The sequence below is a fragment of the Eriocheir sinensis genome, chromosome 12, assembly GCF_024679095.1.
Source record: "Eriocheir sinensis breed Jianghai 21 chromosome 12, ASM2467909v1, whole genome shotgun sequence".
Lineage (NCBI taxonomy): Eukaryota > Metazoa > Arthropoda > Malacostraca > Decapoda > Varunidae > Eriocheir > Eriocheir sinensis.
The window spans coordinates 6007271-6019410 of NC_066520.1; the positions used below are offsets into that span (position 1 = coordinate 6007271).

General features: G+C 38.4%; 1 protein-coding gene across 1 annotated transcript in view; it reads right to left on the reverse strand.

Moving 5' to 3' along the window:
* Positions 1-1043: 1043 nt before the first annotated feature.
* Positions 1044-12140, reverse strand: part of LOC126997331 (glycolipid transfer protein-like) — a 36556-nt gene continuing 25459 nt past the window's right edge. The window contains exons 4-5 of the mRNA XM_050858359.1: positions 9281-9431; positions 1044-4834 (exon numbers count right to left, since the gene is read on the reverse strand). Of these exons, the coding sequence (XP_050714316.1) occupies positions 4652-4834; positions 9281-9431 (334 nt within the window). The 3' untranslated portion in view covers positions 1044-4651. The remainder of the gene's footprint in view (positions 4835-9280; positions 9432-12140) is intronic.

Below are 12140 nucleotides of genomic sequence, written 5' to 3' on the forward strand. Positions count from 1 at the left end.
GCAGATGTGTGAGTGATGTCTCCCACAATCTGTTCTGATTGTACAGATCTGACCATGGCAAGACAGAATGACTTATTTTTTTGTTGGAGAGGTCAGACTCAAAGGACTGCCAATAGTTAAACAAGAAGGACTGGAAGGTAGGGTAATGGTCAGAGGATGAAGTGGTTGTAAGATGGGGCCATCTTGACACCAGGGCAGAATGAGCTAAGGAACCAGCACATTTGTTACCCACAATACCTAGGTGATGAGACCCAGCAGAAGCATATAGACTTTTTTGCATGTTGACAGGCAGAATGGCCAGCCTTGGATTTCATGGACCATGCCCTATCCAAGACTGTTAATAAGGGATGGTAAGAGAAAAGGGATTGTAGGAGGAAGAGGATATTGAGAGTGTAAATATGACAAGGAATGAAGAAGGGTGGAAAACAAGGTGTTTTAGAGCAAAGAGGTTAATGTATAATTTGGTTGTAAGGACACAGTATAATAGTGATTTTGGAGATTGAGAATTGATGGATGATGGATGATGATAGTTATTCTATCCAAAAGTCACTATATCTGAAGGTATTATATATTAGGTGCAAGTACTGCATGAAATTGGAAATATTGGGAATGGGAAAAAGGAGCATGGCCGGAGCTAAGAGAATATTTTAAGCCATCTGTAGAAACAGGGGTGCAGCAGGTGAATGGAAATGTGTTCTAGAAATTAGGAGCTTAAGAGAATTGAGGGGATGCTGGACTTACAAGTTAGAAATGATAATGGCAGATTTGAGGGGCAGGTATCCACCAAGGTGGGGAAGAATGGCTATGAAACAGAAGAGTTTCAAGGTTAGGGAAATGGGAGAGGAAGAGGAGAGCACAAATACAGGCAGGAAAGGGGGATGGTAGTTGTGAATGGGAGATAGACTTGTGAGAAGTTGTGGAAATAATGGTGATCTTAGAGATAGAGAATGGATGGATGATGAAAGTTATTCTACCCAAAGGTCATTTTATCAGAAGGTATTACATATTAGGTGCAAGGTACTGTATCAAATAAAAGCCAAATACTGTATATATTGGTTAATACTGATTCATGAAATAAAGACTGAATTAAATGTTAAAAGTAATAGTTTTCTCAAATAAAAATGCTGTATACAGTGAGTGTAAGCAAAGTTTATATGGTCTGGAATATGTGATGTTTGTTATAAGGAGGGTCCATAAATAGAGGGCTTACTGTAAAATATATATACAAGTATGTAGATATGGATATAGTATAGATGAATGCAGACCGATAGATAGATCAATGGAGTGACAGGCAAACAGACATCGAGATACTGATATCATTCAATGTATGTGAAATATTCATTGTATGTATTGTTTGAAAACCTTATGTAAGTTATAAATATATGTGCAACAACATTTCTGTAGTTTGAAGCCTATAAACAAAATAACTAACATTAAAAAAAGCAAACTGAGCTACACAAAGGGTTTATAGAAAGTTCAACACCAGGTTCTGCTGATCCCTGGTATGGCAAGTATTAAAGCATTGTAGTAAGACTAGTACTGCCTGTCTTTCATTTCAGTATACCTAAGCTATTTGAACAGTTTGTGTTACTGTTGATATGTGAAACAAAGGAGAGCTCTGAAAAGTTTCTCCATGTGAGTTGAACATTATTGAGGCAACCTGGGAATACAGAAAGTTCAGCCTTCAACACACAGACCTCTAGTGCAGGTGGCTCAGACAGACAGAAAACACATCAACTTCTCACTATTGTTTTAAAGGAACAGATTTTTTATAGGATTTAACATGGGGTCAAAAGCATACCCTCAGGAAAAAAAATTATATTACATATCATAATCTGCTAAAATGGTTGCATTCATTATTGTTTTCTTTAGCTGAGGCATCTTGCCTGCATTTGGTAGGAGTCACAATAATAATGATCAAGATCTCAATACAACACATATTCTATGGTCTAATTCTAGGCATTTTATACTTATTTGCACTATGAAGGACCAGTACTGAGTGGAGGTCTGTGACATCAAATAGTAATGTTGGTTGATAAATTGATATTAATGTCACAATAAAACCAACAAAACTTATTGAATAAACTCATCAGCAAATAAATTTGTGTATTCTAATGAATTCTGTTTGCTAAAACAAACCTCTAGTGAAAAATATTCTACAAATTTCCAGTCCCTAAGTTACAAGTAGATCACTGTCTCAACCATACTGTCTTCAACCAACTTATTTTTGTGTGCATAATTTCCTATCAAGGTTTCTAAAACTTAATAAAAACTCCTGGCATCACTTGAAGCCTCATTTACAAATCAAATAAGACAAGGCCAACACATGGTCATAGAGTTTTTCAAATGATGTATATTATACTATATAATAAATCTATTAGAAACTTCCCCAAACACCCAAAGCAGGTTTGGCATACAACTCAACTGACACAAAATACATAAGAAGGATTAAGAAATTTGCTGTTATTTTTAGGATACACTCCTTGTACCCTTTTTCTTGTTTTCAGCACCTTTCCTGTATACAGAATTAGTGATTTCATATTAAATAGTTTTTATTAAATTTACTTTACACACACACACACACACACACACACACACACACACACACATGTATTCATTGAATGCAAGGTCATCTTCAGTGTATTATGTCAGCAAAGCTTTTTAACAAGCCTTCTTAACAGGTACTTTATAAATAGTCAACAATCCCATTACAAATAAACTATTGATCATCTGGTGCGCTCAGTCTACTTGCATACATTCCTGGTGCTATGGCTGTCAGGTTTAGTGAGAACAAGAAGCTTAAGCTTGATTGGTAATTGCATATCAATTGTGCTGTACTGAGGTAAGCAGTTAGCAATTTTTTATAGTATACCTCAACATACATTACCCTAAACCAAGCTGCTGCTGCACACTCTCATAAACACAGCTTCCATTTTTGCAGGAATGAGTACAAAGGACTGCACACTCTAGTCTAACAATAACAGTTTAAAAATGAACATCACAGTCAAACCCTCTGAGGCAAACTATGGTCAGTCTGTCAACACTCATGAAATGACTGAGTAAAATTCATCATATAAAGACTCAAAGCCTAAAATGTACAAGAGTCACCCATCCAAACACCAAACACTTTACTCCCATATTTGGGGGGAAATTTAATTTGCAAAGAAATTTATATCTGACTGCTGTGGATACATTTTGTATTTTGCTATAGCATACAGAACAGCTGATGATGTGTCTGTAATATTGCTGATAAACATCACAGCCAAGGTATCACTGTGCTACAAAAAAAAGGACGGATAATTGTTTGTCCACATAAGAGGTGGTGAAGTGATTACTGACTCTTGACTGTATACATTACCAAAGTCTCCCAGAGCACTTTATACCTCATTAGATCACAAATGTAATATAAATAGGAACAGTATGAGGCTAAGATACTGACAGATGGAAAATTATGCCCCTCTCCTTAATATGGATAAATTCACCAAGGTAAGATGAGTTAACTATAGCATTTCCATTTAATATAGGTAACAGCACCAAGAAATTCAAGGCTTTATAAATCATGAGTTCATCACAAAGAAAGTAAAATCGATTTATCATGAATCTGAGTCAAAAGCACAAATGGCACTCTTCTTTGACATCATCTGACGACTCCATCAGATAAATTGATATCTACATACATATGAAGTGAGAAAATAACATATTTCTCCATATGATAAAAAGGAACAGTAATTACATAGCAACTGTTTCAGAACAAGACACTAAGCCTTCAAAGATAAGAAAATGTAAGAGGGAGTTGAATTAAAATTTAAAAGAAAACTGTAGATAAGATAAAAATCATAATCTTTTTGGCTACTACTGTTACAGGAGAACATGGAAGAGTATAACAATTCATTTGAGTGTTTAATTTTGAATGCATGTCTGGTAAGACATGGAATCATAAACACATTCTTGGTCCCACACAACCCAAAATATAGCAATAATAATAAAAAGAAACAAGTCATCATTCAAAACTTTTAAACTTGGTTTGCCCTCTTAACCTTTAGGTTTTTAAGACATTACTGTACTATCACTTTTATGCAGGTAAGTAAATAACACCAATTTTTTCCCCTCTATAGAAGAGATTGAATCACCAGTAAAGATTTGAGTGCTTGAGAGCGTAAGAATTTCAATTTAATAACAAGCACTAACTATGTTCAAGAACATAGGTAATAAAGCATAACTGAGAAAATCCATATTTTATAAATTTGATTCATATATAAACTATGCTTTAAAATTACACCTTCATGTATAGAATGTAGCCATCGATAGATTCATTTTGTATTCGATCTTTCAGTTATCTGCTTGGAACCTTCCAGTTAATTAACCAAACAATTAAATAAAATGTTTTAAAATGACATCATGCACAGCATGTAATCATCAATATGTTTTACTATGTAATGGCAAAACAACTAACTATCCGATGCTGGGAATGTACATTTGATGCAAAAGCATTCACTCGTACTCAAGAAATCAGGTGAGCCAAAATGTAAAACCTGTTGTAGTTCTGAAAAAATAAAAATAAAACATAACTGATGCAGTCGAGAGATCTTGTCCACAACAGTTATTCTGTCCCTGAAGCCTTCATGAGGTATTTTTTCCAAAAAATTAGTAGTTAGACCTTTTGATCATTATCAAGGCCCCAATCACCATACATTTGTACTATTACTTTCAGAACTTTGTCAAGTTCACTGGTGTATGCTGTGACTTCCTTAAACAGAACTTCCTCTGATCCCACTTTACCAAAGTAGAGAGATTTGATGAGGCACGATTTGCTTGGAACAGATTTCACTACCACCTGAAACACATACAAATTTACTTAGATTGTTCAGTAAATATATCACTTTTTTTAATAATAAACTATTTGGTTATTGATCTTATCAGAAGATTCCATCTTTTACAACAACAACAAAAAAAAGTTAACTATTTTAATGAAAATATTTGCTTGCTTATACACACAACTTTCTCACATCATGGCACGTCTTTATCAACTTTATCACAGATGTTATCATCACCGTAAAGAGGGCACGTGACTCCCTGATGTAATTTTCACATGGCAAAGTTCTATGTACCCTTCCAATGCTAAATTTCAATATTTGTACTTGGCAAACATACTGTTGCTGCGTATTCCAGCCTTGGACGTATCACTGTGACAGTCAATTCTCACCTACAATTCTCTTTGTGTTTCTCTGGCAACAAATTATTCAACAGGTACTCCCAGATCATTTTCCATTGACATTTTCTTAATGCTTTCATTTCCCATTGCATAGTTACCAGAAATTCTTTCTGCTTTTTCCAAATTCCATCATGTTGCACTTTCTGATGTTAAATTTCATTTCCCATGTACGAATCCACTCCCATGTCCTGTCCAGGTCCTGCTGCAGTGCCTAACAATCCTCTTCACTTCCAATCTTCCTCAGTAACTTGGCATCATCAGCAAACAAAGTCATATAACTGTTTAATCCCTCCATCATGTTGCTGATATAAATTGCAAATCTGACCAAAACCAGCATTAACCCAGTAGCAGCGACGGGCCAGATTTGTGGCTTTATGGAGTACCAGCGACGGGCCAAATTCCTGCCTTGACATGAACCCCTCAAAATAGAGGATACATAAACTTATCACAAATGCGTTGATACATATAATATAATGGTTTGCATGAGTGACAATTTTTTCTCATAAATTCGCTTAGAGGGGCCTTTAAGAAACATGATCCCCGCAGCTACTGGGTTAATTTCCTTATGGTCACTGTTACCTAAATCCCCTTTAACTTCAACCTCACCAACTGTATTATCATTGGTACATAATACTGCCTAAAATATTTTTTCCTCTTGCTGGGTTACTGACTATTTGCTTTAAAAAGTTATCTTGCACTACCTCAATGAAATGTTCTGGTTCTTGGTCACCCACATAATCATCCCAGTCAATAGAGTAAAAGACTGATAATCCGACATCTAATGCTTCTGAATTCCTGTTGGTTTGCAATTTTCAGCTGAGGGTCAATTTCAGCATTTTGGGCAACATCAAGAAAAATCAAGAAAAAAAAGAGAAAGTAGTGCAATGAACTACCCAATTCTGCACCAACACTTGTTTGGCATACCTGTCTTTTTTCCTCTATTCATGGTTTATGTAAATATTAGTAACTCCTCCTCCTCCTCCTTCTCAAAGGTGCATGGTTTACTGTCTCCAATGACTGCACAACTGAGTGACATGGCTAGTCTCAAAATATCTGCAATGTAACTTAGCTGACATCGCTTCCAGTGTGAAAACTTGCATAGTAAGCATCATGATTGCGTCTGCACAACATAACATGCGTATCGCTGCATTATTGCCACTGTGAAATGGCTTTTGGCCCATGCAGGGTGAGTTACTTTGCAAAAAGTTATTGTACCAACCCTAAAGGTACGGCCACACTGCACGCAGTTTGCTGGGAGGGTAGGGGGTAGCAGAACGCCTAACGGGTCAGAGGCAAGAACACGTTATCTGTCTGAGTGGCCATACAGGGCAGCGGTTCCTCCAAGCTTACCCGCTACCCGCGTCCTGTATGGCCACTCCTATTAGATAACATGTGTTTGTTCTTGCCTATGACCCGCTAAGCGTCCCGCTACCCTCTACCCTCCCAGCAAACCGCGTGCAGTGTGGCTACACCCTAAGGCATGGTCAAGATGAGGATATTAGTGTTTTTCATTCTTCACTCTCTTGGGACCTGATGCAAAAAATACCTGGATAAATGCAAATCTACTAAACACCAATGTTTCATATTGATAAGATGCTATGCTAACTGGCAGATTTACCATGAAGTTTGGTCAGGATTTTGATTATACAGATTATTGTTGGAAAAAATTAACCCTTTTGCGCACGATGAAGTGTTTCGCATCATCAAAGGGTAAAAGGTCCTGGCACACGATGATGTGAAACGCGTCATAAAACTTTAAAAAATTGTTAAAAATTAAGTTTTCAGTGAAAGTTGGTCAAATTTGGAACGTCATTTGTTGGGATAAGTTTCTTAATGGTAACATATGGCAACCTTTCTAAGGAGCGTAGATGAGGAGCTTTGAGCGATTTTTATTTGTTAGCCTACTCTGATGGGAGGGGAAAAAAATACAGTTTTCTCAGTGTAACTCGGGAACTAATAAGCGTATGAGGATTTTGAGGATACCATAAGAATCCTCACTAAATTCCGCTTCAAAACATATATTCGGCTAAAAAAGTTGGCTAAAAAAAATTCGAGCTAGCGAGTGGGAAAGAGTTGATACTTCGGATTTATTGTCTACAATACTCTATACGGAGACTTGAAACAAGTTTGTATTGTGTATGTATGTATATAAATAAATATATATATATATATATATATATATATATATATATATATATATATATATATATATATATATATATATATATATATATATATATATATATATATATATATATATATATATATATATATAGTCATCCTCATTGTCATGGGTATTTCGTTCGGACTTGGCGCGATGCGAAAAACATGAACGGCGGGACTATAACCCTATGGGAAAATATGCATTTGGGGAAGTCACCTCTGACACGTCATATAAAACATGTTTTTTTCGTTCCCAAAAGTAGCCCAATTTGCGATAAGTAGCCCAATCTGGCAACACTGCAGTGTGGTGGCGCGTTAATTTTTTTTTTTAGGATAATGTTGCTATGAGAAAATCTCGACCAATAGCAGTCGTCCCTGAGTGAGCTGCTGGCCAATAGGAAAGCATGATGTCACAGTCTAACCGTGACGTCACTCAGGAGCAACCTAACGTCCATTGCCCAACCTCCCTCCTCTCTGCCTCCTCCTCCTCCTCCTCTGCCTTCCTCCTCCTCTCTCCTTCCCCTCCTCCCTGCCTCCCTCCCTCCTCTCGGCCTTCCTATTTAGCGTCAATGCATCCGCATATATGCGAAACTGGGGCAGATAAGCGGGGGTCACAATTAGTTGATCATGAAACGCGATGTGAGACCATGAACAGCGATGGGTGACTATATATATATATATATATATATATATATATATATATATATATATATATATATATATATATATATATATATATATATATATATATTTTCCTCTATTTTTATTTGCACATGTTCTAGTACAAGTCTTTATGAAGCCATTGATACCAAATTTATTGGGGTATGATATATCTGTGAGGGTAAAATATGTCCGGGGATTTTGAGTATCGCGGCGGCAAAAAAAGGCCGGTCGGGCCCGAGAAATGTATGATGAGTGGAACAGAAACTTATTGGAAACTTACGGTGTGCGAGAGGGTTAAAGCAAAAAATTAGGGTCCATATAATTCAGTCTACTGCATACACAAGCACAAGCAGTTAATGCAACCATTAACCCTTTCATTGCTAAGCACTCACAACGAGACTATCCCCTCAGGCGCGCTCGGGAACCCCAGCCGGGGAAGGGGATCTCTTTTAACCGCTGTATCTCAAAAACTATTCATCACAGTTACAAAACAAAAACACCATTGGAAAGAGGAGGCCAAGATCTATAAGATTCGGTTATGTGAGCCTCTCCTGCAAACGTACAGGCACGTTCAGGGGGTGTTTTTTGCTGTGAGTGCGCCATGCGCTCGCAGCAAGCTTTTAGCACCACCAGCAAGTGACGCTAGTGCTCGCTCTTTTAACCTCTGTATCTCAAAAACTATTCATCACAGCTAAAAAACAAAAACACCATTGGAAGGAGGAGGCCAAGATCTATACGATTCAGTAATGTAAGCCTCTCCTGCGAAAGCACAGGCATGTTCAGGGGGTGTTGCCTGTGAAGACGTACATTTATACGTGCGCGACGGTCAGCCGTAAGGCAACTACTGTAGATTTCTTGATGATGGGGTGCTGGCAGTGCAGTAGTGCCAACTGCAAAATTTACAACTATTTGGTTAAAATATCAGTCAGGTGATAGGTGAAGCTATGCAAAAATGTCGCTATATTGGACAACAACATACACCAGTTGCTCGTCCGTAGATTTTCTGCGCTGGGCTGACATGATTTTCCACCAAATTTAGTGAAGAACCCACTCAATTGGCAATCCTGTGTTGTGAGAATTAGTGTTGGAACACTCTCATATGCGGGAGATTTGAGTGCGGCTGGAGCTCGCAGCGAGCGTTTAGCGCCACCAGCAAATACACCTAACGCCCGCTGCAAGCGTTTAGCAATGAAAGGGTTAAATGCAGTTCTTAGGAGAACACAAAACTGTTTTGTGACTCACCTTGAAGACATTCTGTACTAGCCATGAGTGGTACTGCTTGAGGGTCCTGTTGTATGCATCTGTCGCCAAATGCTCCAACTTGTCAGATGTGATGCCCCTCTGAAACTCCTCACACAAACCATTGATGAAGATGACTGTGAACTCCAGTGCTCTGCAGGCATAATAAAATCATTAAGTCTTACCCCAGTTATATCATGTGATGATGAATTTGTAGATCTGAGACAAAATGCCATTAAGGGGCCCTTAAGACTTTGCAAAATTATGATAGGTAAAAAATCCTTGGTCCTGGTCTGGGATGCCAGATCACGGGGCAGAGCATGTTGTCAGCATAAAAGGTGGGGCGCTGTGTGTGTGTGTGTGGGTGTGTGTGATATATGGGAAAGGGGCTATGCTCATACTGTCCTGTCTCAATATCTACTATTATCTAATTTGGCCTTAAATTCATGAATCATTTTTGCATGGACCACATCCTTTTCCAGGCCATTCCAGTCCTCCACTATTCTTTGTGGAAAGCTGTTCTTATTATCTCTTCTACAGGCAGCCTTTTTCATCTTCCTTTTATGGCCTCTTTGGTCTCTTGCATCCTATGTTATTAGGTCTTCTTTGTCCACTTTTCCATCCCACTCAGCAGCCTATATACCACAATCAGAGTTGGCTGTTGGCTCTCGCCAGGTGTGGGCATGCTCTCCCTCTCTCCTTCCCTCCCTCCCTCCCTCACCCATCCCATCATTAAGTTAAGTGAATTCACACATACATTATACTGTTTTTATTTACATACATACTGTTTTTAATTTGTTTTTAGTTTTTAATAGTTTTAATCTAGTTTTTAACTTTTTACCTTTTATTTTAATATTCTAACCTTTTAATTGGTAATGGCAACTACACTTAACTGCTGGACGAGGCTGTTCCACTCAACGAACCGGCACAATGACACTAGGAATCTGCCGACAATACAACAACACCATACACACTCACGGAAGGTAAGACACAAAAACAGTTATTCCGTCATACACAGTGCCTTCCTGATCACCACATTTATACACATAGCACTATTTCTACACTCACTAACACATACACAAACAACAATCCCACAACAGTCACAAACAAGCACCCATACTCAACAATCGTTTTCACACACCGTGGTTCAGTGTTTCAATCGGTACACCAACAACGATACAAAGGCACACAAACGACACACCATCCTCCTCTTGCTCCTTCTATGCGGAGAAATGGGCGCTATGGTCAACCCTGGCCCTAACTACCCTAAGTACCCTTGCCAACTTTGTAGCAAGGCGGTGAGGTGGGGGCAGAGGGCCATCCAGTGTGATTCATGTCGTGATAGATCCGAGCATGTTGGCTGGTACACGTCAGCTGTATCGGGTCATTCACGCCAACTTACGCTGGACTGATTGACAACAGCGTCTCGTGGAGTTATAATAGATTTTCTGTCAAGTACTAGGAAAAATCAGACCCTAAACTTTCATCACTCCGCTAGGTTCAAAGGATGATACCTACCAAAAAGCTACCTGTTACAGATTGCTATCATGCCATTTCATCAACTTTGGGCATCACTCTATCCAAAAAACAGCATGGGAATTTGCCCCGCAATTTGGTACTTATTGGCTAAAATTTAGGATGAGGCAGAAGGACTACTAGCCTAAGTGAAGATTCCCATAATGTCTGGTTCATTTTCCCTTAACTCTGCACTGATATCAACCCATTCACATTGGTGTGTGCCACCTTGTTTATTTCTTCCATCTCTACTGCCCATCTGCACTATTTCCTCAGCCTCAAGTCTATGACCCTCCAATGGAACCTCTTTTTCTCCGCCTCCTTTCTGTTCTCGTCTTTTCCTTGGCTACTTCTCACAATTCGTTCATTTTAACTCTCTCTTCCTCACTCGAGTCTTTCCTAATCCCTATATTCTTATACTCCTCCTTCCTTGAGAGTTTCATTAATCCTTACAAGCTCCTGCTTGTAATCTAAATCTTACCTTCAGTGGTCATTGCCCTCCTTCCACATATTTGCCAGTCTTCTTCACCTCTACTATTTCTTCATTCAAATTATGACCCACATTCTGAACCTCTCACCAATTCCACAGCTACCCCCTTATCATTCTTTTCTCTCTCATGCCCTAGTGGCAACACTTTTTCCTTGACGCCAAACATAACAACATAATGACACATTTCTTCTTTTCTACAGCATCTCTAGCCTAGGCCTTTCTTCTTAATCACTTTCAATACTGACACTTTTGTTTCTTCCTTAACCCTTTCACGCATCAAAAGTTTAATAAGTTTCTCTTTCCACTGCGACATCTGTCTGGGGCTCGCTAGAGGGCCTCGTGGAATGGCCAGACCGTGCAGCGAAAATTTTAATCAAGTTATTGATTTCACCCACAAGTATTCTTTTTTCCTGGCATTATTATATATCGTTGGTTTTGGAAGAGATTATTCTGCTTTACGAAAGAAAAATATCAAGAAATGGAAATAAATAGCGAAGTTTACCAACTCTGAGAAAAAAATTTAAAGGGACGACAATCGTGCTCACAGGCTGCCTGCTGAGAGGCAACTAAACCATGGGCAATTATCACTTCAAATCCAACGGCACGTGAGTTGACAATTAGTTTATTTTATAGGTCTAGTTTGGATCTTTGATGCAAAAAAAATGTTGACGCGATTCTGAAAGATACGGTACTTTATTTTTTGGCGAATTTTTTTAAGTTTTTGATGCAATTTGAGTCAAAAGCTTATGTAGACGATTCCTTTTTGACGTGAATCGCATCATGGTGTGTGAAAGGGCTAAGTTGCTGTTCCATGATCTCTTTAAAACTGACTTTCTCCTTTTCCTGCCCCTTCTTCCA